Below are 27684 nucleotides of genomic sequence, written 5' to 3' on the forward strand. Positions count from 1 at the left end.
CCATAATTCGAGCTTTGTATCGGTCAATACGGCCATCGGGTTTAAATTTCGTAGTGAAAATCCATTTGCACCCTACGGTTTTTTTCCCTTTAGGCAGATCCGAGACTTCCCATGTTTCATTATTTTTGAGGGCCTTCATTTCTTCCATCACGGCTTGTCTCCACTCAGCTGATTCAAGAGCCTCTTCTATATTTTTTAGAATTTTTACAGAATCAACATTAGTCACAAAAGCTTTGTAAGACTTAGATAAATTTCCATAGGATACAAACCGAGAAATAGGATGTTGAGTGCAGCTCCTTGTACCCTTTTGAACTGCAATTGGAAGATAGATGGATGGTGACGGAGGTGGGACTTCTGCTTCAGAACAGTCCTCGGTTGGAGATGTAATTGGCACTGCTGTATCAGTTTCAGGAGAACGATTCCGTCAGGAGTAAACCTGTATTTGTTGTTTTCCTTGATCAAGTGGCTGTTGTACTTTGGTGGAGGTATTGTCATTGGGAAGGACGGTGTTAAATTCTTGCTGTATAGGGGAAACAACTAAATTTGGGATAGTAGTAATAGGATCAGGCGGTATAATGAGGAGAGTATTAAGGGTCTCATCTTCATTAAAAATCTCCCCCTGAAGATGAGATGCTGCAAAGTATGGTTTATTTTCATAGAAGGTAACATTTCGAGAGACAAACATTCGGCGCAATGTTGGTGAGTAACACTTATAGCCTTTTTGTGTAGGGGAATATCCAATGAAGATACAGGTGTGGGCTCGAGGATCAAGTTTGGATTGATTTGGTTGATGGTTATGGACAAAAGCTTTACAGCCAAATATTTTGGCTGGAAGATTAAGGACATGAAATAGAGGGAAGGCCTTTAAAAGAGTATTTAGAGGTGTTTGGAAATTGAGGATCTTTGATGGCATTCGGTTTATGAGATAGCAGGCAGTAAAGACAGCTTCTCCCCACAAGTATTTTGGAACATTCATAGTGAACATTATGGCTCGAGCCACATCAAGAAGATGACGATTTTTCCTCTCAGAGATCCCGTTTTGTTGAGGAGTGTCAGGACAAGAGCTTTGGTGTATAATGCCTTGGTCAGAAAGGTATGGACTTAAGACAGAGTTGAAGTATTCTCTCCCATTGTCAGTACGGAGGGTATGTATGGTAGAGTTGAATTGGGTTCGAACCATTGAGTGAAAATTTTGGAATACTTTGGGTGTTTCAGATTTTTCTTTGAGTAGATAGACCCAACAGACCCTAGTATGATCATCAATGAATGTTATAAACCATCTAGCCCCTGTAATATTTTTCACTCGGCTGGCTCCCCATAGGTCACTATGGATTAACGAAAAAGGTTGGGACTGAATATGTGGTTTTAATGGGTATGGCACACGGGTATGTTTAGATAATTGGCAAATTTCACACTTCAAGGAATTAATACTTTTATTTCGAAATAACAGCGGAAGATGTTTTTTCAAATACACAAAGTTTGGATGTCCTAACCTACGGTGCCATAACATAATAGTGTCCTCTTTTGCAGTGGATAGAGCCAATCCCCCTTGTGTACTATTTTTATTCCAAATATATAGTCCATCATCAACTTTAGCAGTGCCAATCATCCTCCCCGATTTCTGTTCCTGTATCACACAACCAATTGCAGAAAATTCAGCAAGAACTTTTTCATCCTTAGTAAGTTTACTAATTGAAAGTAAATTACAGGACAAGTTTGGAACATGTAGGACTTTATCGAGAGAAAAATTCGCTGTCATTTGTACTTCTCCTATTCCAGCCACAGGTGAGTAAGAACCGTCAGCTATGCGGATTCGGGATTTGTTATGACAAGGAGTGTAGGTGTGAAACAACGTGGAGTCACCTGTCATGTGATCAGAGGCGCCCGAATCGAGTATCCAAGGAGATTGATTATTAGATTCAAAAGCAATGTTGAGGGCAGTACCTTGAGTTGCTAGAGATCCATGAGTAGTGGGAGTACCAAGTATCTTATGGAGAGTCTCAAGCTGTGTTTTGGTTAAGCGAACATCAAGAACATCATCAGCAGTAGTGGAGGATAACATGGCAGTCTTATTATCCTTCTGTTTTTTTTCAGGATAGCCATGGAGTTTGAAGCATTTTTCTTTTGTATGACCAACACGATTGCAGTGACTACACCATGGTCTTGTTGATCTAGAATCATTTCCAGCACATTGTTTTTGTGGCTGTGGACCTTTGGAGATGAGAGCAGAGGTTTTAGTAGGAAGATTAGAAATTGGAGTCATAGGTTTAGGTTCCTTTGAATCTCCCATCATGACAAGACGACACTTTTCTTCTCTTCTAACTTCTGCAAATGCTTCACCGATCGTTGGAAGAGGTGATCTACCCAGAATTCGGCCACGGACCTTATCTAACTCACGGTTCAGTCCTACTAAAAACTCATAAAGACGTTCATTGTTGAGATGGACCATAAACCTGTTGTGTTCTAAGCCTTCACCCCAATCTGCCTCATAATACATATCTAGTTCTTGCCACAAAATTTTCAAATTGTTATAGTAGTGAGTTACCTCGAGTGTTCCTTGTTGGATGTCCTTTAACTTAAGCTTGATTTCAAATACTTGGGAGGCGTTTCCAAGATCTGAGTAGTTTTCTTTGACTGCATCCCACATGTCTTTTGCAGTTTTGAAAAAAAGATAGGTGCGGCTTATATGGCCTTCCATCGAATTAATTAGCCAAGCCATTACAATTGAATTGTTGAGTTCCCAAGTGGCATAAGTAGGATCAGCCATGGTTGGTCGTGAGATTTCTCCATTGATGTACCCTAATTTGCCACGACCACGAATCACCATAAGAACCGATTGAGACCATTGCAAGAAGTTCTTCCCATTTAGCCGATGATTGGTGATTATAAGGGAGGAATTTATTTCACCTTGAGTGATTCCCTGATTGATATTCTGAGTTATTTGTGATGTCTCGGTTTCAGAGAAATTCTCATTGATATCACCCATTGGAGGACTAAACCACAGAAATTTTTAGTAAGGGAATTTAGAGAAAAAAAAAGGATCGAATGAATCCTATAGCCCTGATACCATGTAAAAACACTCAAAGGAAAGATTCTGTTATATTGCTACTGCTTTAGTTTACAGCTTTATAAAGAGAAAAATAATCATTTTAAAGGAAATAAATCCTAATCCCTAAGAATCAGTAATTGATATCCTAATTTCCTAAGACTCAGTAACTGAGATTAGTTTCTATTTACAAGAGATCACAACAGATTTCTATCCTTAATTATAGGGATTCCAATACCATCAGATTTCTATCCTTAATTATAGGGATTCCAACAATGGGGATTTTTTCTTTAAGGATGCAATTTTAAATAAGAGATGCAAAGTTAGGCTCACTTGGGAAGAGGTTTTAGGTAAAAATGAAGGTATTGTCGATATTTTGGAGGATTTATAATAAGGGAATTCTACTTGAATTAAGCTACATATTTCTAAAGATGAATATGAAGAGTATTATGATCCTTGAAAGAAGATTATGATAGTCAAAGCACTTAGTAAATCCATTAGGTATAGCTTTCTCCTAAATAAAATGAAGCAAATATGGAAGGTTACAGAGAATTCTCCTTGGTTGGCCTTGGTAATGCCTTTTCTTGGTTAAGGTAATTATTTCGGATGATTATTTTCATATATTGGTAAAAGATCTTTGGATAGTTGTAGGGTATTACTTAATTGCTTGATGGTGGAAACTATTGTTTAGATTAACATAAGAGTTTATTACCACTACTACATGTTAGTCTTAGTTATAACTGTTAGCTTCAATGCTAGTTACAACTTAAGGAAAAGTTGCAGCTCATTTATGAAGGCTTTTTTAGCAAGAATTATAGCCAAGCAAGGATAAAGACCAAACATTCAATACAATAGAAGTTTTCATAAATAAAAGAGCTAATCTTCAAAGAAGTTTGATTGCTGAAAGATCTATGCTTGTATGCTGATTATTTGAAGAGTTTTTTTAATGGCTATTTTAGGGAAATAAGTGATTGTAAACGATTGTATTCCAACAAGCCTTTTAACTCATATATTGTATGGCTTGTTTAGATTAATTGTGTGAATGAGATAGCACAATACTTGTTCATTTAGGAATTTTTTTTAAGTGTAAATTTTGTAAGCAAACTTGATTGAGTTAATCAATCTACATATAAACTTTCAAGGGAAAGACTTAGAGGGAGAGTGATTTAGATCAAAGTATAAAAGTGAGGACGCGACTTATGTATAAGTTGAACATAAATCATTGTTTGTACTCGATACTAGTAGAAAATTACTCTTTGTGCAAGGCCCCATAGATGTAGGAAGTTTTCAAACTGTGTGAGCAATTTTTTAGTGTCCATCTCTATTTTTCTAATAGTAGTTACTTCGTCCATTTGCAACTGAATGAAAAGCTGATAAGCAAAAATCAACAAACTTTTATTGTGGTGTGGGTTAGGCTCTCTAGGTTTCTAATGGAGTTTTTCAATATAGAGAAATTTGTTGCAATAGGTAATTTGTTGGGTAGAAATGTTAAAGTTGACAAGACTATGACAGAGTGATCATAAGGAAAGTTTGCATGTATATGCATGGAATTTGATTTGGAAAGGCCATTAGTTGGAGGGTTAATGATTTGTCTTATTCAGAAAAAAAAGTGAATTTGAAGGGTTTGATGAGATATACTTCAAATATGGTCTTTATGGACACAAAAAAGAAGTGTTCGACTAGGACCCCAATAGCTTGTATGCTTGAGGAAATGGAGGTTATTGGGAGGAACGGAGAAAATGGTATATGAGATGAGGGAAAACAAGAGCAGGCACCTTCATTTTAACCTTGGATGGTAGTTCAAAAAAAGACTAGAAGAAATGGGAATATAAAGAAAAACATAGGCAAAACCCAAACATTGAATGGTAGTAGTACAAGGTTTTCAGTTTTAGAGAGGGCATGTATAAAGAGTTATCAAAACAATTCCCTATAACACCCCTAGCCTGACTTGATCGTCGGGTTCGAGCTATAGGATGTCACATTCGTTGCAGGAGAAACTACAGTTGATTTCAATTCGATATAGACATTCCAACATGCTAACAAGTATAAAACACATTCACGAGGTGTTGTACAATCATTTATGGGTCTTATACGAGCTTATGAAAGCTTTTTTTACTAACTTGAGGTCGATTAATGACTTAATTGAAAAGTTCTCAAAATCTACGAATCAATGTTGCGACATCATGACTACCATGTAGCGAATTCATCAGTCAGTGAGTGTTGTTGCGACTTCAGAAAACTCAACATCGCGACGCCACTCATTGTCGATCTAAGTCGCGACGTTGAGGACTTGTCGTCGACGTTACCCCTATTTTTTGCAAAGATCACATTGGTACACAGTTCATGATTCCTACCAAACACATCTTAATACACATATGTATATACCAATTTAAAAAACGCATCATATCATGCAAAAATATACCAATTAAGCTTATAATAATTTTGAAATTAAGTGCTCTAATGGCACAAAACACATTATCATAATCTAGGCATATTCAAGCCATTTACCAAATTTTACATACCAAGTTACTTTATTTTAGCAAGTTTTAACATATATAGTTTATGCAAGCTTGAAATCATGAATCCAAATGGCATCAAACATGTTAAAAACTAGGCCATATATCAAGCTTAACATGCAAACTTAACCTTAGCCACAAATACAACATGGCATTTCCATTATAAAGAACCTAAATACATGCAACAATATTAGGACTCAAAATGAACATAATTCTACCGTTTTGAAGATAATGTGATGTCTGCAATGATTCGGCTATGTAAGTTTTGCAATTTAGGGATCTACAAGTAGGAGAAACAACGATGGGTAAGCATTCAATGCTTAGTAAGTCCAAATGGAAACTACGAACTTACCTTGCTCATAGGTAAGCATGTAATTTACCAAATTTATACATACATTTAGCTAGCACATGGCACTAAATGTCACAATAAAATGAACGTAAGAATCATAAGCATTTATATGCATTAAACATTATAAACATAACTCAAACATTACTGAATTTGCACCATTTTACATAGGGTCATCACCTTTTGATACACTTCCATTAAGTTACTAATTCATGCCATTTTCATTTTAGTCACATACTTATCTAATATATCAATCCGTTTCATTTCCATTTTTTCGTTTCAAGTTCAATTTCAATGTTTCGCCCAATAGAACCTTAATAAAATGAACTCAGACATGCGGGTGAACTACACCACACCAAGATAGCTCGTATGAGTGTAAACTACACCACACCAAGGCACCCAAGTGCAAGGCCCATAGGTATCAAATGTTTAAGCATATACAAATACATCCCTACACCACACCAAGGTTTCTGTAGAGACAAAGAATACTTGATGATCCATAATTGATGTTGGATCCTGAAATAACCTGTCATAATCTCCATATCATCAACTATCCTGTACATAAGCATGCATATTACCTTATTGGCATGCCAATTGTATCCTAGTCATTTACTAAGTTCACATGGGCATCAATTTTTCATAAATATATACATAATCTGTAATAGTTACAAATCAATTTCTGAACTTGCCGATTAAATCTAAACATTGAATCTTTACCATTTGTCTAGTTATAAACATCAGACATAACATCAATCACTTATCTCATTTCATTTCAAATTCAATCTCATTTACTAGCCATGTATGCCCATTTTCCACTAACATTTCAAATTATGTTCAAACATAGATAAAATGGAAATAACAGAAGCTCAAGGTTAGAGTGCTTAAGGTTAAAGAATTTAATGAACATCATTATCTTGATGTACCGAAAACTAGAAACAACTCATATGGTTGGAAGAGTATAGTAGTTAGTGGTAAATATTCTTAGAAAATGGTAGAGACGAAGAGTTAGAGATGAGAACTTAGTTCGATTTTGGATTGACAAGCGGACTCCTGATGGGCCTTTTATTGATAAGTGTGTTTGGCAGGTAAACTAGGATATTTTGAATACTGTTGTAAATGATTATCATGGAGTATAGATATTTTGGATACTGTTGTAAATGATTATCATGGAGTATAGACCTTATAACTATCATTGTCTATAGGTGTATAGGAACATCTGTGCATCCATATATTAAGATAGTTGCTGCAAAAGACATTTAGAGAAGGTTTTTGGGTGCGGGGATTAATAATTCCTTCTTTTATTTGACTATGAATGAATGTTGGCAATATAATATTTTAAGTTGCAAAAACTTGATGTTTAGTGATTAGAAATGACCTGTTTCATTTGCAATCATATGCTGAAAAATATGGAAGTGGAGAAATGAGTATTGCTTGGCTAATAAAACCACTCAAATAGAAATTAAGATTGGTATCATTTGTAAGAGTTTGAAAGCACTAACAACAAACAACCTATTAAATCTTGACATACATTGTTGCCTTACTGATTCAAACTGAAGAAAGGTTGGTTTAAATTAAACACATATGGCAATTGGAATCAACAAAGGATAATGACCAGAGCTGGAGGTTTAATTCATGGCAATAACAATGAGTGGTTTGTTGGCTTCTTAGTGGCGACAAGAAATTATGCAATCAACTTAGCAAAACTACGTCATTAAACTCGCATGAAATAAAGGAGTTAGACACATTGAGATTGAATTTGATTCATATAATTTTCTCCAAATGGTTGAGGTGGGAGTAAATGAGAGACGTCCAATTTTTATTGATACATGCACAGTTGGATTATATGCATTATACTTTTAATATTCATGATAATGGTTCATAAAAGATTTAATATGTAAACTGATTGAATTTTTTATTCAAGATAAACTTTTTATTCAATAAATAGACATGTTCTAACTTTTTAATATATGTTTTAATTGATGTTATATTAATAATATTTTATCATATTCATGGGAAAATGTGAAAGCACAAAATTATATGCACGATTAGATTTAGGTGTGTTATCCTTCTAATATCCATAATAATAATAATATTGATAATTTTTCATAAAATATTTGATATGCAAAACTAATGGATTATTTATTCAAGATAAAAATTTAAATTAGCTTTTTATTTGATGATTTTAAAAAAAATATTTTGTCACAAATTATATATAAAGTAATTTGTCATATTTCATTTTTATTAATATTATTGATAAAATAATTATAATTCTTTTTTTAGTTTATAAACATCATATTTATTGAATTAAAGTAGAAAAATAGATTTTAATTTAAAAATATTTTTTAATAATATTAGAAAAGCATTTGAATGTTCTTAATCTTGATCTTCTTCTTTAATCTATAATGCATCTTCATCATCATTTTCCATCAACAAGAATTCATGTTTGTCAACTTGTTTAATTTCTCATCCAATTAATTGTATTTTGACTTTCCTTCTTCATTTAGCTTCACAAGAAAAAAAAATTGTAAATTCCAAATAATAAAAGTATTTTTAAATATCAAATAATAAAAATATTATTAAATATCAAATAAAAATAAATAATAATAAAATAATAAAAGTGTAACATATCAAAATAATTATAATGAAAAATTGAAATTCATTTTGGTGATGAAAGCAAAATCTATAAAATAATACAAAAAATTATTTTTCCGGTGATTCTCTAAATGCTATTTAAAAAAAAAATCTCACTAATGCATATATTTATATTATCAAATCTTAGTTTTAATTTATATATAATTGTAATATCAATTAAGTGGTAATTGATTTAAAATAATAAGTATAATTTAATATGGATCCAAGTTATTTCTTATACAATTCTTAAACTACCCATAATCCCCCAAATGCTTGAACTGAAATTATTTTATCCAATGTTTAATTAGATCATAAGAACTGTAATATTAATAATGAAAAATTATTACCAACAAGAGTTGAATATAGTGGTAAGACATTGCATTCCTAGGAAGAGAACTCATATTTGAACACAGGAAATGACATTATTGGGAGGGATAGACATGAACTCCAAAAAGTTTAACTTCATGAACCTTAAAATGAACATGGAAAATACTTTAATTCTATCAAAATTACTTTTGTTATCAAGGGTTTTTTTTAAATTTTAATTTATCCAATTATATTTAATAAATTAATAGTTAATTAATATTAATTTTTTTATTATCACATAATAATTAGTAATCATATATATATAATATAACAAGGTACACACTAAAATATTTTTGTTGTATAATTTATATATTTTTCTAAAAGATAATTTCTATAGTTTTTTTATTATCCATTAAATTATAAAGGTTTAGGTTTAAAATAAATACTTAATTAGATAAATAAGAATTAAAAAATATATTTATTTAATTTAAATTTAATAAAAATTTATTTAATTATATATTATTTATAATTAATTTTGAGTTAATTGAATGTTTAAAATAAATATTTAATGAGATAAACATAAATTTTAAAAAATAGATAAACGTTTAATTAGATAATTAAAAATTAAAAATTTTCCATTTCTATTTAATTAGAAATCCTTCTCAATTCATCAGTATTGTGGGTAATATTTCCGTGAATTTTGTTGTTATATTTAAAAATTATTCCCTAAAATATTAAAGATTAGCATCAATTACCCTTTAATTGAGATTTCATATAACAGTGGGAAAAATAATAAATCTTTAATCTTGATTTTCAAGCATAACGTGGGACCTTATAAATATCAATATCTTTTGGGTTTTTAGGGTTTCCATGATAATCATCTTCCATCTTCCAATTTTGAACCCCAACAGGTGTGGAAACAAGCAAAGGGATGGTAGCTAGATTGGAGAAACAAAGTATGGATGTTGTTGCCGATTGAGTCTTAATTTGATTGGTATGAGTTTTGATGCCAAAATAGGAGGATGTGAATTCGAGTGCGATGAAGCGTATTATCCTCTTCTAGGTCATACCTTAATCATTTTCTCATATCCTATTGTCGATTCTACAAATCATTCAACAGAATCAATTTTTAATTTTTTTTTAAAAAGGTAACTTATTTAAATCAATTTATTAATGATTCTCATGAAATATTTATACCTACGTGAATATATATATTTTTAAAAGAAAAAATGTGACGAATCCAACCAAAAGCAATTAAGGGGGAGTTTGTATAAGGCAAAAAGGATCTGTTAAGTAAATGGAAAATCACAAGTTGACATGGTGAAAATTCAGTGCACACAAGAAGATTGGGTGGTTGGTTGGTTGAGACTTTAGGAAATAGCAGCATACCAAAAGACAAGTTTTGATTTCCCAGCAATTAAATTGGAAAATATAAACTAATCCGGACAGAGGGGTGATATAATCATCTACTTTCTTTCACTGCCAAAAAGTCTAAAGTCAGCCCGTCTCATTAATAACCTCAGAGCGACACCAAAACAAGTACTAGAGTTTTGCTAACTAATAATTTTAGATTTTTTTGTCGATATTAATTTTTATTTTATGAATTTATAACCGTTAAGCGATGGCATGCAACAAGGTTGAGATGGAGGCGAAGGTAGAAGATTTAATAAAGATTGTGCGTATTTTTGGGAAAGGAAAATGAGTGATCCATCATCATTGGTGATCTTACGTATATCAAGATCCCTCCCTCCCTCGCATGCTGCATGTCTTCAACGAAAGTAAAAGAAGGTTCTTTATCTGTACGTTTCTCGTGCCTTTTGACAATGAAGTGATAGAACCCCATTTTGCACTATTTAAATTAACTAATTTATATATTATTAAAATTAAAAAGCAGGTAGAGAAAAAGAAAAGATATTTTCTTTCGTCCACAAACTCAGAAAATTTCATGTTTCAACCACAACAGGTAGAGAGAGAAAACAGGGTTTTGGGGCATCACAATATATATTGAAAGCTTTAAATGCGAGTTGGTTGATTTTCCCCTTAAGCGCTAAGCATTGCCCACCCATCCTTCCTTTTTCTTAAACCCCAACCCTCTCTTGCTATTTCATTTCTCATTTGATTTCAACAAAAAGAATGGATTTTTACGAATACCCATCCCGTTTTTCCCTCTCTTCACTTTCTTTGTTTGGTGATTTCGTCGAAAAGGTTAAATATTTTTGCAATTTCGCTGTTTCTGCCATCCTTGGGAACATTTTCTCTGCGATCTTAACCTTCTTCTTTGCATTAGGTTGGTTTCCTTCCTTCTTTCTTTCTTTCTCTTTTCTCCTCTATTTTGCTTCATTAAAGTTTTTTTTCATTGCAACCCCTTTGATTCTTGATCTATTCATTGCTGAAATTTTGCTTTTTATAGTAATTATTATAATTTCGCCATTGTGATTATATTTATATGAACAAAAGATGAAATCTGATTATGATTTTGTTCCATTTATGAAAATGTTTTTGCGTGCTGACAAAGCTGTTGGGGGATTAATTTGTCAGTCATTTACTTATTTCCAATATAGACCTTGAATTAATGATGCTTAACATGTAAAAGGCTTTGGTGCATCAAGTTAGCCAATTTACGCTCAAATTTTGCTAAACAAGTTCATTTGCAGTGGGCACCTTGTTAGGGGCCATGACGGGGGCTTTGATAGGACAAGAAACGGAGAGTGGGTTCGTTCGAGGGGCTGCAGTTGGGGCCATCTCTGGTGCAGTTTTCTCAATCGAAGTCTTTGAGTCATCTCTAGTTCTTTGGCAATCCGACGAATCCAGGATCGGATGCTTACTTTACTTGGTCAGCAATTGTGCTTATTCCCCTGTTTTTATAGGTTTACTTGCTAGGCAATCAAAATCATTTCTTTTCATGCAAAATTTCAGATTGATGTCATTGCAAGCCTTCTAAGTGGGAGGCTTGTTCGTGAGCGAATCGGTCCGGCGATGTTGAGTGCAGTCCAAAGTCAGGTAAATGAAAAATGCTCTGCAATTTGATTGATATTTGCTCACGTCAAAGTTGAAACAGCAATTTACTTATGATGTAAGTTTGTGTTATCAGATGGGAGCTGCTGAAACAACTTTTGAGGATGTCCAGAACATATTTGACATTGGTGGTTCCAAAGGATTGGCTGGAGATTTGGTTGAGAAAATCCCAAAGATCATAATCACAAACAATAACAATGTGGATGCTTCCGGGGAGAAAGTTTCCTGCTCAGTTTGTCTTCAGGTCTAACCCTAACCCTTGAAAATTTTTTCTGTAAAACTAGTTGGCATAACAAAGCTTATTGGGATTGAATCTTTGTTGCAGGACTTTCAGCTGGGAGAAACAGTTAGGAGCTTGCCGCAGTGCCACCACATGTTCCACCTACCTTGCATAGATAAGTGGCTTGTTAGTCATGGTTCTTGTCCATTGTGCAGAAGGGATCTGTAATCTTGCTTTTTTTTTTTCCCTTTTGTAAATTATACAATTAGATGAGTTCTTCATAGTTTATTTTATACCGTCGTTACTTGCCGGCCGGGGCATGTGTATTCGTTCATTATAATTAGCCCCTTGTATAAGTTTTTTTGATTTACAACTCAGGGGCCTCCTGAGAACATAATACTTGATTTGTGTGATGTTTGAGGCCTTCTCAAATTGCCTATATAAAAATTGTGAACGATCAGGGTCTAGCTAAGAATCTTTGCAGTGTTTCCTATTAGTTAATCGGAGGAAGGCGCCGGCGGTGAGGGAACTGAACTTCGTTGAGATATCAATCAATCATTGCAAAGGTTAGATGAAATATTTAAGTATGGAAATATTATGAGAGCTAATTTCTCAGTCTCATTTATGAAATTGCAGGGTCTTGCAATAAATATGTGTATGGAAGCTGGGGGAGGAGTTGGTCAATATTTTTTTATAAAAAAAAATCATAGGGTGGTGTTGCTTGATAGGAGATTAGAACAAAAGGAATTGAATTACATAGGCAGTAGAATAGGTCTAGTTTTATCAAGTCTGACTTCCAGGACCCAGTCGGTGTTTATCTTGTCCACATTGCATGGCTCACAACTGGGTTATTTCTTGTCCCGACACCCACTCCATTTTTATACCTTTCTTTTATTAAGGTAAATTAAAATAAGATTTTATAAAAATATTAAATAGAGATAAGTGTTTTCAAAAACTTATAAAAATAATTACAAAATTAGAAAGAGAGATATTTGGATAAACTCGTGTAATTCCATACCCAATATTTTTATTTGAAAATCCATATTGCTTTCAACTTTCCTTTATTTTTCTCTCTTAAAAAGGATGCCTTCCCAACTTGACGGAATGGTTTGTGAACTTGGAAAAAGAAAATGTATAACGCTAAGATTATTTCAACAAATCAAGCACATTACGAAATGAGTTTTTTGGCCATGAACACTACTTGGAGTAACGTTTAGAAGTAGAACTCTTGTTAGACACCAAATTTAAACTTTACCACCTCGTATCCCTCCCAACGTTAAGGAAAGCCTTATCATCTTTTATCCCTCCCAATGTTTAAAAAAAAACAAAAAACCGAGTTCCTTGATCATTTCACTCCTCCATAAGCTACATAATGTAATGTAACCCAAATATGACCAAAGGTTCGAAAAACTTGTTATACCTATAATCAAGTATGTGTGAGAGTAAGCTGGGGTACTGTTGCAAAGCAATTAAACAAAAGAAATTTATTCAACTCGTCAGCCACATTAAAACCTTGAGGTACATTGACCATTTTGGTTAATACAATCATTATTTAAAAGTAGCGTTCACTAGTTTTAGGATTCAAATCTTAATATCAACCACCACTCTCCTATCCTCATATTACAACCTTTTTGTGTCAAAGAAATATAACCTAATGCATGTTAAACTAGTAAGATATGTTGGCACATGCTTCCACCTACTCCATCTTATGCATTTATTTGTGCTTTAGATGCATCCATACCACCTCATCATCAAAACCAATCTCCACTTGGGTCTACCAATAAATGAAAGGTCTCAATCTATACATACATTGTGTTTACGTAATGGAAATTAACGTTTAAAAAGAATCAGAAAATAAAATATGTAACAATTCAAATAAAATTAAAGTGTATCTTTTACTTTCCAACTTAATCTCTCAATGGTTTAACCTTTGTTGTTGAATTTGTGTTAGAATCTTGCCCGTGTAGAGAATCTGGCACATAGGACAACCTAGAAATTGCAATAAACGAAAGCCTCCAAAATATCTATAAATTAAGGAAGCTTTGTAGTAGAAGGTATGTTGGCAAACAAGATAGTTGAGGCCAAGTCGTACCAAAACGTTGAAGAATTTAGAAATGGTAAGCCGCCTTAATAGTATAATTTAGCAGAGTTGAAGTTTAGTGAGAGACTTTAGATTAGTGGAATGTGGATAAGGGATTTGGTTTTACTGCTTTCTTGGAACAGAAGTAAGGCTTCTTTCCACAGTGAATCATCCAAGTCCGTAGGTTTGGTGGGGTATTGTGCGAAGAATCTGGTACGTGAATTGTAGTTAAAATCATTGATTAACTCATCAATTGTTTAAGAAAGCACTACGAATCTTTTTTTTTTTTAAAGTCGAGTTCTCATTTCCTTTGTAACATGACCAGGTGCACGAATTTAGAAGTCTTCTTTCAACGTAAATAATTGTTTAAGAACTTTGAGGCCCTTAGATTAGATTCTTGTAGAGAAATTTTTGGTGTTGGAAGGGATTATCTATTAGTACAAATTTCTGGTGAAGGAAATCTTGAATACACGAACAGAACTCGAACTGTAAATAAAGAAATAGGACAAGGCTCCAAGGCGTGTATCAAGCCGCTATCTTTAAGGTTATATTCGTCCCCACTTATATTCAATGTGCAAAAGAGTTTCAAGCAAATTAACCTCGAGGATACAATGAAGCCAATGACTATTTGCGTTTTACACTGACGAGAATAGCTCACTAAGCACTAAGTAATTTATAACAAGAAACTCAATTTCTACAAGAAACTCAATTATTTATAAAATAATATAATAATATTAAAAAAACTGAGGAAGGATAGAAAGAATATCAAAGAAAATCCCATTCCTATTTATAGGAACTTTCGTGTCTCTTTATAGAGATATCTTTCAATATGTGTCTTTTCTAAATAATAATGTCTTTAAAAGACACATAATTATTCATTTAATATTATAACTATTCAATAATATTGTTTGAATAGTTATAATTTTGTCAACAATCAAGTGATATGACTCTTGATCAATAATCAAAAGATTTAACTTTTGATTAATTACACTGTTTCATTTATAGTTATTAGAACACTATAAATATTTGGAAATGTTCCAACAATCTCCCCCTTCAAAATATTGTAGATTTTGATATTCTTGGAAATCAATTTGCATAAATGAAGGTATCTTACGATTGAACCTTCACTTAGTGAAAACATGTTAAAGTTAATCGAAATTGCATTGTAAACTAAGCTTTGAACCAGCTATTCCATTTGATTAATCGAACACATCTCACATAATGATTTCAACATGGGCCAATGCATAGTATCCAAGGACACTATTATGGTCATGTGTCTGTGTCCTCTTTTCATAAGTGTTGTTAGAGCCAAGCCCTTGAGCTCTTAGAAGTGGCCACACTTCCACTCACATAGGTAGATCCCATCAAGAGTGTTCCTGTAATTATAACACTCTAACATATTTATGTTATGGGTCCATTAAGAGTACATTACTCATTCTTCCCTTATCATTACGGGTTTCTAGCACTTTAATCTTAGGATGGCTTTATTTATAATGCTAACAGTCACATACTAATGATGTACTTTGTCTCATTGAACTCAAGACTTGATGTTATACCAAGCGTTGAGTCGAGTTTCCATCATGGGTAACTCTAATTAATGGGATTGTGTCCCATCCCTTTTGAGGTCTTGTTGACTACATCTCTAGCAAGACCTTTTGTCAAAGGATCTACCAAATTTTCACTTGACCTCACATAATTAATAACGATCACTCCATCAAAGATTAGTTGTCGAACATAGCTATGTCTTAATCCAATGTGTGTAAACTTTTTATTATATAATTGGTTATATGCCTTTGTTAGAGTAGCCTTTTGTTATATACTTGGTTATAAACTTTTCACTCTATCACAACGGATAGAAATAGGTGAAATTTGCTTAGGCCATAGAGGTACATCATAAAGCAAATTTCTTAACCATTCTGTTTCTTTAGATGAAACGACTAATGCAATAAATTTTGTTGCCATGGTGGAATCAATAATGCATGTTTATTTCTTGGAACCTTAAGAAATGACTCCTCCACCAAGAATGAAGATCCATCTACTAGTAGATGCATGATCTTCCAAACTTGTAATCTAACTAGTATCTAAATACCCTTCTAAAACTGAAGGATATCCATTATAACACAATCCATAGTTAATTGTAACATCCCGAAATAGGGCCTAGTTGGAACAGTGGTTTTGGGACCACAAATTCGAGGGAAAAAAATTATTTTTATTATATTTTTATGGTCTACAATTTCATGGAATGATTTTGTGAAAATTTTGTTCAAAAATTTCGACGTTTGGGCACTCAATTTAGTCAAAAGGACTAAATTGTAAAAAGTGCAAAACTTGAGTTCTAGAAGCTAGAGGTGTCAAATTGTTATGAAATTTTAAATTGGAGGTCCTTAAATGGTAATTAGACCATTGGTTAAATTTTGGACAAAAAATGGACATGAGAAAAGTGAAATAAGATATTTTTAAGTTAGGGGCATTTTGGTAAATTGGTAATTAAATGGACTAAAAGACAAAATAAAAGCCAAATTTCTTGTCCATCTTCTCCATATGGCTGAATATGTCATGGAAGCCATGACTAGGTTTTTTCAAGCTTCCAAGCTTCATAGTAAGTCCATCTTTGCCCCGTTTTTAATGTACTTTACATTTTTGAGATCCTCGTATCTCGATTTAGCTTATTCTGCCATTAATTAATGTTAGGGTTTATAATTGGAAAAATAACCATCGGTGAAATATGTTTATTTTGATGTTTTATGATAGAATATGAAGCTTGAAATTATGTTAAACAACTTTTTCTAGGCGATTTTAAGTGAAAACGAGTAAAATGACATAATCGGTAAAAATACCTAATGCTCATAAGTAAATGTTAGAGTGGGAATTTGATGTTGCTATAGAAGGGAAAGATGTTCAGCATGTCATAAAACATAAGAATAAGGGATGAAGTTTAACTTCTGAGCTTTGGGGCAAAAGTGTAAATATGTAAAAGTTTAAGGGTAAAATCGTAATTTTTCCAAAGTTCGAGTCAAGAACTGTTTTGATGAACGTGAGTATTAAATAAGCTAAATTTTCTATTATAGAAAAAGAGGAACGAAATCTAGAGTTAGACTGGGGAAAGAAAAAGGTTGAGGATTAAGTTGCTAGATTTGATCGTATTTTGTACCGAGGTAAGTTTACGGTAAATAAATGTAATATTTCAATAATTATTATTAATTTTGTTATTTTCCAGCAATTATGTACTTATTTCATGAAATTATTTAATGTTGACTCAAGTATGAGATGATAGAGAATCAGTGTTAAAAAGTCACGTTGAAACATTAGGAATGTATCGGATACAAATGTCATGACATTAGGGGGATGAGATCCCATGTAAGACCATGTATGGGACATGGCATTAACATTATTGAGGTTATGAGAGGTCCCACGTAAGACCATGTCTGGGACATGGCGTTGACACAGAGATGAGAGGTCCCTCGTAAGACCATGTCTGGAACATGACATAGGCACCGATATGAGAACTCCCATGTAAGACCATATCTGGGATATGACATTGGCAGTATAGGAACCATCCCATGTAAGACCATGTTTGGGACATGCTTTGGCATGTTATTATCAGACAGGAGACCCGAGTATCTTTAGTATTCCAAGTGGTTCAACGGGCTAGTAAATAAACTATGTTACATGATAGTTCAGGTAAAAGTATAATAAATAGATTCAGGTGAGTTATAAAGGTTAAGAATATTTCAGTTATCAGTTGAGAAAGAAATTTAAGCAATGGAGGAGAAGTTATAATCATGAGTTATTTAAGTAAGCAAATAAACAAGTAAGAGAGTAAGTAAAGAAGAAGCAAAGACCATGATACTTGATGATAATTAATGAGTATAATTATTTATGATAAATGTTGTTATTTATTTTCTTGTAAACTTACTAAGCTTTATGCTTACTCCCTTTATTTTCCTTCTTTTGTAGTATCACCAAGCCAATTCGAGGGTCGTAAGGACGTCAGAGATCGTTTCACACCATCAACATACCATCTTGGTATTTTGTGAATCGAAATGTTTTAAGTTATGGAATGTATAGAGACTTAGTCATTTTGTGTGTGTCCTTATGAAATGGCTATTTAAGAACATGTTTTGGGGGCAATTTACCAATAAAAGCCCATTTTTGTAAAAAATTACCAAAATAGGCCCTCTATTTAATTATTTACCGGAATGGACCATTTTTCGCAAAATCGCGTCCATGTCAGCGCGATGTCAGGGTACGCGTCAGGAAATCACGTCTACGTAAGCGCGAGATACTGATGTGGAAGGAAATCGCGTCCTTGAGGGAGCGATTTCCTTCCACGTCAGCATCTCGTGCTTACGTGGACGCGATTTCCTGACGCATACCCTAACATCGCGCTGACGTGGATGTGATTTTGCGATTTTTCCCACGTTAGGTTTTTTTGGCTTTTTGGGTTTAGGGTTCAGGCTTTTTAGGGTTTTTAGGTCCTGGAAGAAATAGTTTCGAGTTGATATTTCTGATGAAATAGTATAAAATCGCTTTTAGCAGGATGCTTTTTGAGAAGAATTTGTGAAATTGCGGCCTCGTGAACGCGCTTTTGCTACAGTAGGTCATGTAAGAAATAATTTTTTTTGACTTTTCTGAGCAAATAGTATAAAATCGCTTTTAGCAGGATGCTATTTGAGAAGAATTTGTGAAATCACGGCCTCGTGGACGCGCTTTTGCTACAGTAGGTCATGTAAGAAATATTTTTTTTTGACTTTTCTGACCAAATAGTATAAAATCACTTCTAGCAGGATGCTATTTGAGAAGAATTTGTGAAATCGCGGCCTTGTGGGCGCGCATTTGCTACAGTAGCATGTTTGGGCTGAGGCTATAAATTAGGCATATAATGTTCTCAGAATGCATAAGTCACAGCAGAAACAATTTAGAGAGGTTAAGAAAGTTAGAGTTTCAAATATGAGTGAACGTATTAGTGCTGTTATTTATTACGATTGTGAGGTTTGCCACACCGAGAATGGTGTTATTTTTTTGTCGGAGAATACGGTGCGACTGGTTTTTAACCAGAACATAGATTTGACAGAACTTCGTAAAAGAATTAGGCGTAAAATTTTCGGAACGGCGCCAATGAAAGTTCTGTCCATGACGTATCGATTTTGTTCTTCTGTTGATCTGGTGACATATGACTCGTTCGACATAAAAGATGCTTGTAGCTTAGAGGCAATGGTGCAGACTCATCTTGCTAGTGGAGCACCTTATATTGAGTTTTATGTACAATTTACATCGCCAACTGATGTACTTGCGACCGGTGTTCGAGATGTATACACGACCCCTGGCCGACACTCTGTTAACGGGTTACAAAATTCGGAACAGCCCATGTTCGGTAGCGGTGTCGAATGCACATCCCCTGTGAGACACTCTATCGATGGGACATGTACGTCGGTAGCTCGACGTTTGATGCTGGAAATACGTACTTGGGAACGGAATCAAGTTCTAGTGGGTGGCAATCTACATTCAATTAGGGACGTTATGAAATACCTAGAAGAAGGGATGACGTACTCCCTACGACGTCAACCGATGAGGGGACCTCGTACGCTGTAGATGATTGTGGGTTAGAAGATGACTCCGATGTGGATCCACCTCGAGAGCCCGGGCCGAATGGTGTAAAAGTTGGCTTATTTTCTGAACCGGAGCCTATTCCAACAGAAGCTGAAGATGCTGAAAGGAGTTAAGATGAGGAAGAAAATCCATGATTCAGAGCATACTCACCTCCAGCCCACATGCATAATGTCGATCTGTCTGCAGATGATGCGTTAGAGTTTCCAAAACTACCACACCGGTCGCGTGATCGTACAAGTTCGGGGGTATATTTCAGTGAGCTTGAAGTTGGTAATCAGTTTACCAACAAGGATAGTTTTATTGGTGCTTTGAAACAACATAGCATCAAAAACGACGTTAACTACCACATCGTTAAATCAAAATCTGATAAGTTTGAGGCGAAGTGTGCGGTGCAAGACGGCACATGTTCATGGAAAATCTACGCCTCGTTAAGGAAAAGGACAGGGTTGTGGGAGATAAAAAAGTACAAAGGTCCACATACATGTGCTGCAGGTACAGTATTGATGGTATCTGAATAATAATTTTATTATGCAATGTTACATTATTTAATGTACTCCCTTTATAGGTGTTTCACAAAATCATCCCAAAATGGATTCAGCTATGTTAGCTAGCTTGATACTGCCCACAATAAAAGTAGATCCTAGGACTTCAGTGCCGGTGTTAATTGCCAATATCCATAGCCAAATGGGGTACACGCCCTCTTACCGCAAGGCTTGGATAGCTAAGCAAAAGGCGTTGGAGAAGATGCATAGTGGGTGGGACGCCTCATATAATGAAATATGGCAGTGGTGTCAAGTGCTAGAGAGATACGTCCCAGGTGCCATCACAGACCTTGAAACGAAACATGCGTACTACAACGGTCGATTGCTACGTGGATGCCAAGTGTTCAAACGCCTGTTTTGGACCTTTAAGCAATGCCGAGACGCATTTCCATACTGTAAGCCGTTGGTACAAATTAACGGTACCTTCATGTTCGGTAGGTATACTCATTGGCTATTGCTTGCAGTGGCACAGGATGGTAGTGGGAGAATTCTTCCAATTGCATTTACAATAACACCGGGGGAGTCATCTGATGATTGGGATTTCTTTCTCTCTAGGTTAAGGAGGCATGTCTGCCCCCAACCTAATATTTGTGTTATTTCAAATCGGCACGCCGGTATTCTAGCTGCATTGATCGAGAGGGAAGCTTATGGCAGCGCACACACCATAGATATTCCCTAAGACACGTTGCTTCGAACTACTACAGGCAATATCCATCTAAGAGCGAACGACGACAAGTGACCAACATGGGTATTTAGTCTATATCTGTGTTATTTCGTTTGTCAATTTGAATTAGTTTTATTGGTAGAAGTGGTATAAATTATTCGCTATGATCTTATATTGGCAGGGTATGAAATAAATAAAGATCGTTTTCACGAGATGTTGGCAATTTTACGTTCAATTAACACAGAAGGGGCGAACTACCTTTGTAACATACGTTTCGAACAGTGGTCACAAGCATACGACGACGGCCTACGATATGGCCATATGACGTCGAACCTGGCTGAATGCATAAATTCTGTTCTTAAAGGAATGCGCCATCTACCGATAACATCGGTTGTGCAGGAGACATATTTTCGTTTGGCGGTGCTATTTCCAAAACGAGTAGCAGGTTATGCAGGCCAGATGCAGGGAGGCAATGTATGGTGCAGTAAGGTAGTTCAAGAAATAAACAAGGCCAAGGCAATGGCAAACATCATGCACACAGTGTGTCACGATCGAGACAATTTATGGTTTCGTGTGACAGAGTTTGACAGACCGCACCAAGGTGTTCTTGGCGGGCAATATCATGTACACTTGCAAAATAGGACTTGTGACTGTGGGAAGTTTGATGCACTTCGTTATCCATGCGCTCATGTTATTGGAGCTTGTCAGAAACTCCGTCTGGATCCGATGAGTTATGTGGACGAAGTGTACAAATTAGAAAACATGCACAATGTCTGAAGACACATTTTCCCACCGGTCCCATATGAACGTAAGTGGCTGCCCGTATCTCTTGCTCCTTTTAAGCTGTTACCGGATAGAGAATTACGTCACAAACCAAAGGGTCGACCTTGCTCGACTAGAATACGTAACAATATGGATATCTGAGAAACAACCAGTCAAACGAAGTTATGCTGATGGTGTAGGAATCCAGGCCATACAAGTCGATCATGCCCTAATCATAATTAGTTGAATGTATTTGTAAAAAAATTAACTTTGTACAATTATTCATTGATAAATTGTATTAACTCAAATTATATAAAATTATAAATGGTTAGTAAAATTATCAAATTATATAAAATTATTAATGGTTAGTAAAATTATCAAATTATATAAAATTATAAATGGTTAGTAAAATTATCAAATTATATAAAATTGGATTAGTGTTAGGGTTTTTAATTAAGTTAGGTTAAGGTTAGGGTTTTTAATTTTGGGTAGGGTTAGGGTTTTTAATTGAATTGGGTTAGGGTTAGAGTTTTTAATTAAATTGGGTTAGGGTTAGGGTTTTTAACTGAATTGGGTTAGGGTTAGGAATAAACTTCTATTTTATTACATCAAATAATATCAAAATAAATCAAAAAATTTCTATTTTTTTACATAAAAATAATATCAAAATATTCAAAATATTTGTACAAATAAATTTAAATACAACAATTAATGTCTATGCCCGGGGGATTCAGTGCCACATGGCGGCCGTCGACGGTTACGCGTTGGATTCCTCCTTTCTTTAGCTTCCAGCGGCGGTTGTTGTTCCTCCGGGGGGATTCTGGTTCTTCCGGTACGACATCTAGTTGTCGGACTTGAGACGATGATCCACCTTCAAAGAATAGTGTATGTGGAGGTGTTTGCATCAGGAACGGCGACAGTGTTTGAAACCCATATGTTGGTGGGGATTGGTAAAAAGGAGAGCTCCCCGACGGCCCCCCTTGCGATCCCTCGTGCGCCGCTGGCCTATGCATCGGCGATCCGCTCGGCATAACAGGAAATGGAGCTGAAACGGGCATTTGGCTCCAACCTGCCATAGGACTCGAAAAAGGATACATATAAGGGTAAGGGTACATATAAGGGTTAGGAAACGCACTTGGCATCATCTGAAAAGACGGTTGCGTGGGTATTATCGGTTGATTTGCTGCGTCGGGTGACTGACTCGGTGCTCTCGTTGGGCCTGGTGATTGCATGGCCGCTGATGATGAGCCAGGTAAACGTCTGGGCCTCGTTGAGGGGCTGCCTTCGTCGTCTTGTCGTCTTGGATTTAGAGGCCCGCGCCTTTCCCTTTCGACACGTATTTGCCGCTGCCTCTGCTCTGGTGTCAGTAAATACGGCTTACCATGGATCCTAAACCATGGCATGTATTTTGGAACGCACGCTAACTCTAGAACGATGATTGCTTCCCGAGTAGGTATATATTCATGCCGATCTTCCCACATATCTATGTACCCGGACCATTATCTCAGCCAATCCATATTCAATTGCCGAAGGTCGATTTTTTGTTGCTCGTCAAACTCCTCAGGATCCACGGGAATCGGTTGTGTACATCCAAATTAGCGTAATACTCTGTCTGACCGGTGCGGCTCCACGGTTGCGTAGTTGATCTATACGACTTTCACGTGCCAGACGTTCGGATTTTGTAAGAACTCTTCCGGAATTACTGCCCGAATTGCCGGATCCTCGTATGGTGTCCATTCAAACTATATGAACATGATAAAAATATTAGTTATATACATAATAATACTAAATACTAAATACTAAATACCAATCGACTAGCGAATGTATGTAAATATCTATTTGCAATAATACTTACTTCTGCTTCCGACCGTTGGTCCAATAGAAGCCGTACATCTTCAAGAGAGGACGGTAATCCAGCATAACTTGCCGGATGGTTCCACCTAATTAAATAAATTTTTAGCATACTTTTATTTTTAAAAATCTACATAATAATTGTAAAATGTAATATAAAATTTACCTCGTTATGAGTGGGAATGTTTATGGGTGGTTCAGTCGAGGATGTAGAAATGGAAAGTGAAACCGTGCCCATGACTGCAGTAGTGACAGGCAACCTCCAATTTTGGCTCTCCTCAGTCGCGTCGCCCCGCACATCTCCCGATATAATGTAGCCAACACGGCAGACCCCCAACTGAATTCACCGGCTGCTCTAAAATCAATGAGTTTCAGCAGCCATCTTAGATGTACGCGGCTCCGTGACATGTCGAGCATCAGATAACCTCTAATTATTTGAAGAATGTATGCCCGAGTATATTGGATTCTTTAAATTTCGGTTGAATCTTCATTCGGATCAACGAATGTGTCACATAACTAGCCCATCTCGACCTTACCTCCCTCCATTTTCTCCGGAATTGCGCCCAAAAGCTCGTAGCACACCGCCTCCAAATTGCTAGATTGGGCAGACCTGATGACTGGGTGTCCGTCCACCGGCAATCCCAATTGCAGATGGACATCTTCTAGAGTGATAGTGCACTCTCCACAAGGAAGATGGAATGTGTGCGTCTCGGGTCTCCACCTCTCGATGAACGCACTGATCAGTTTCAGGTACAACTTGCATCCCCAGCCTACCGTTGCCACGTGCCAAAAACCCGCTTCCCGCAGGTAGTTCTCTACCAACGGTGATGGAGGAGCATGCATATTCCGGATATTGCATTCCAATACCCGATCTACCTCTTTTTATAACAAATAATAAATTAATAATTATCTAAAAATGCATAAATAAAATATTCTTAAATAATATTTAAAAATTAAATTTAACACTTACCATTTTCATTTGTTTCACCGATATGTGATGCTTATCAAGACGAGTCAATGATCTGGCCATTGATGAAATCAGACAAATTTTTACGATTTATAAAAATATAAAAAAATTTAAAATTATTTTAAAAAAGGAAATTGAGAGGAAATTGAAATCAAATATGGATTTGAGAGAATTTTGGAAGGAAATTAAGAGAATTTTGGAAGGAAATTAAGAGAATTTTGGAAGGAAATTGAGAGGAAATTGAAATTAAATATGGATTTGAGAGAATTTCGGAAGGAAATTGAGGGAATTTTGGAAAGAAATTGAGAGGAATTGAGAGGAAATATGAGAGAGGATTTGTTTGTGAAAAAATAAAAAAAGGTGGGGGTATTTATACTTTTTTTTTACCGTTGGGGGGGCAACGGTCAAATTTTTGACCGTTGGCTACTGGTCACGCGCGGAAGGAAATCGCATCCACGTAAGTGCGAGATGCTTACGTGGAAGGAAATCACGTCCTTTAGGGAGTGATTTCCTTCCACGTAAGCATCTCGCGCTTACGTGGACGCGATTTCCTGACGCGTACCCTGACATCGCGCTGACGTGGACGCGATTTCACGGAAAGTGGACCATTCCGATAAATAATAAAATAGATGGCCCATTTCGGTAATTTTTTACAGAAATGGGCTCTTATTGGTAAATTGCCCCATGTTTTGGTGCTATATATGCTTAAATGATAGTTAATACAAAGAAATTATAAAAGAGTAAAAATTTGCAATAGAACAATTTTTAGACCGCAACATTGATGTGATTTTGAAAAATCACCAAGGATAGTAGAAATGGAATTAGAGAGTGAATGAGATAAAGAATTAAATCTTATCGAGTCTATTTTCATATGAAAGAAATAGTGTAGGCAAAGGAATTTTATATTTTGTAATATTTGAATTTTAGTGAGACAATGTCAGAATGGTTTTGAAGTCCCTTGTTCTGACTTTAGAAAATCATTAAAAATTGTACAAAAATAATTATGAGTCATAATTTATATTTCTAGATTTCTGAGTCTATTTTCAAGAGAAACATATGAGAACATTATTCAAATTCTGTATAATAAGATAATTGATTTTTAGTGAAGAGGTTAGAACTATCGAGTAGTGAAACAGGGGAGACTTTAACGAATAAACTGTACTATTTGGCTAAACCAAAAATTTTGGAAATTTTATGGTAAGAATATATATGAGTCTAGTTTCAGGAAAAAAAATACAGATTTAAATTTTGAGTTTCATAACTCAATTTATAATTAAATTAGTGACTGTTACGCGAGTGGACAATTTTATTGTGAACAGTAAAATAAATTATTTTGATTTGTTTAAGTATTCAAAAAATTTTGAATGTTCCCGGTTTGGACCCGAACCATTTTTGTTGCATGTTTTAGGGTCTCGAGGGTCCTTTTTAGGGACATATTGATTGAACGTGAGCGAATTAATTTTAAAAGAAAATTTTTATGCTCCGAACTAGTAAGTTAAGTCAGGTAACGCCTCGTGCTCGACTCCAGCAACGGTCTTGGGTAAGGGGTGTTACATTAATAGTTTTCTTTAAGTACCTAAGTATTCTATTCAAACTTGCCAATGCAAACTACTTGGATTACTTGCGTACCTACTCAATTTCCCAATAGCATATACAATATATGGTCTTGTACAAGTCATTATGTACATAAGACAACCAATTAGACTTGTATATTTCAATTGATCAATTTTCCTACCAGCATTAGATACTAATTTTATTTGAGGATCCATGGGTGTAGATACTGGTATACAGTTGAAAAGATCAAACTTTTTAAGTACATTTCCAATGTAATGTGATTGTGATAAAGCTATAGTGCTTTCATCTCGAGTTATTTTAATCTCAAGAATAACATTTGCTACACCCATATCCTTCATAGCAAAGTTGGTTGACAAGAATTTCTTTGTGTTTTCTATTTGTTTCAAATTCGTGCCAAAAAATGAGCATGTCATCTACATATAAGCAAATTATGACACCTTTTCGATTTTAAAATTTGCTATATATGCACTTATCAGATTCATTTATTTTATAGCCATTAGCTAAAACAACATTATCGAACTTTTGGTGTCATTGCTTTGGTGCTTGTTTAAGTCCATATAGAGATTTAACAAACTTACATACCTTATGCTCTTGTCCTAGAACAACAAATCCTTCTGGTTGTTCCATGTACACTTCCTCTTCCAATTCACCATTTAAAAATGCGTTTTTAACATCCATTTGGTAGACAACCAAATTATATATTGAGGTAAGTGATATTAATTGTCTAATTGTAGCAATTCATGCTACTGGAACATAGGTATCAAAGTAATCAATACCTTATTTTTGTGTAAAACCTTTGGCTACCAACCTTACTTTAAATTTATCAATGGTTCTACTGACCTTCATTTTCTTTTTGAAGATCTATTTACAACCTGTTGGTTTGGAACCTGGTGGAAGATCAACTAAGGTTCAAGTTTGATTTCTCATTATTGAATTCATCTCATCATTTATTACTTCTTTCCAAAAAGCAGAGTCTTGAGATTTTATTGCCTCTTTGTAACACCCCTTACCCGTATCCGTCGCCGGAATAGGGTGCGAGACATTACCAGAACACATACACTTGTAAACGTATTTAACCGTATTATAAAATTTCATCTAAATTAAAACTTTCAAATTTTTAACATGCTTTTATAATTCTTCACAATATATCCTCTAAATATTATATTCATAATAAATAGGGCCTACGAAACCCGATTTATATTCATGCAATTCACAAGTCTTAATAATTCAATGCTTCATTTCCATTTCATTCAATTCATAATTTCTCATGTTCACAATTCAAATTAATTTCTCAATCCAATATACATTTTAATATCACAATAATTCTTTTAATTCAAATCATATCACTAGCAATAGAAATTTTCATTTACTTCTCATACAATTCAATATCATTAAGTTCAATACTAATACGTATTTACCATTTAACTCAATGTTTATCGATTATGATCGAATATATGACCGATTTATACACAAGTCATTCTTATATTTTCCAATTTTCCTCCTCCCCCTCTCCATTCCACATCCTTAATGTATATAACACGCTTAAATAACAT

At 34.9% G+C, this 27684-nt stretch overlaps 1 protein-coding gene across 1 annotated transcript; it reads left to right on the forward strand.

The window, feature by feature from the left end:
- The first annotated feature begins 10729 nt into the window (after positions 1 to 10729).
- LOC107945796 (NEP1-interacting protein 1) lies at positions 10730 to 12547 on the forward strand. Its single transcript, XM_016879925.2, has 5 exons — positions 10730 to 11132; positions 11500 to 11678; positions 11762 to 11845; positions 11937 to 12104; positions 12186 to 12547. The coding sequence occupies exons 1-5, from the start codon at positions 10979 to 10981 to the stop codon at positions 12306 to 12308; spliced, it is 708 nt and encodes a 235-aa protein (XP_016735414.1). The 5' UTR covers positions 10730 to 10978; the 3' UTR covers positions 12309 to 12547.
- The last annotated feature ends 15137 nt before the right edge of the window (positions 12548 to 27684 follow it).

The sequence above is a fragment of the Gossypium hirsutum genome, chromosome D12, assembly GCF_007990345.1.
Source record: "Gossypium hirsutum isolate 1008001.06 chromosome D12, Gossypium_hirsutum_v2.1, whole genome shotgun sequence".
In the NCBI taxonomy this organism is placed as follows: Eukaryota; Viridiplantae; Streptophyta; class Magnoliopsida; order Malvales; family Malvaceae; genus Gossypium; species Gossypium hirsutum.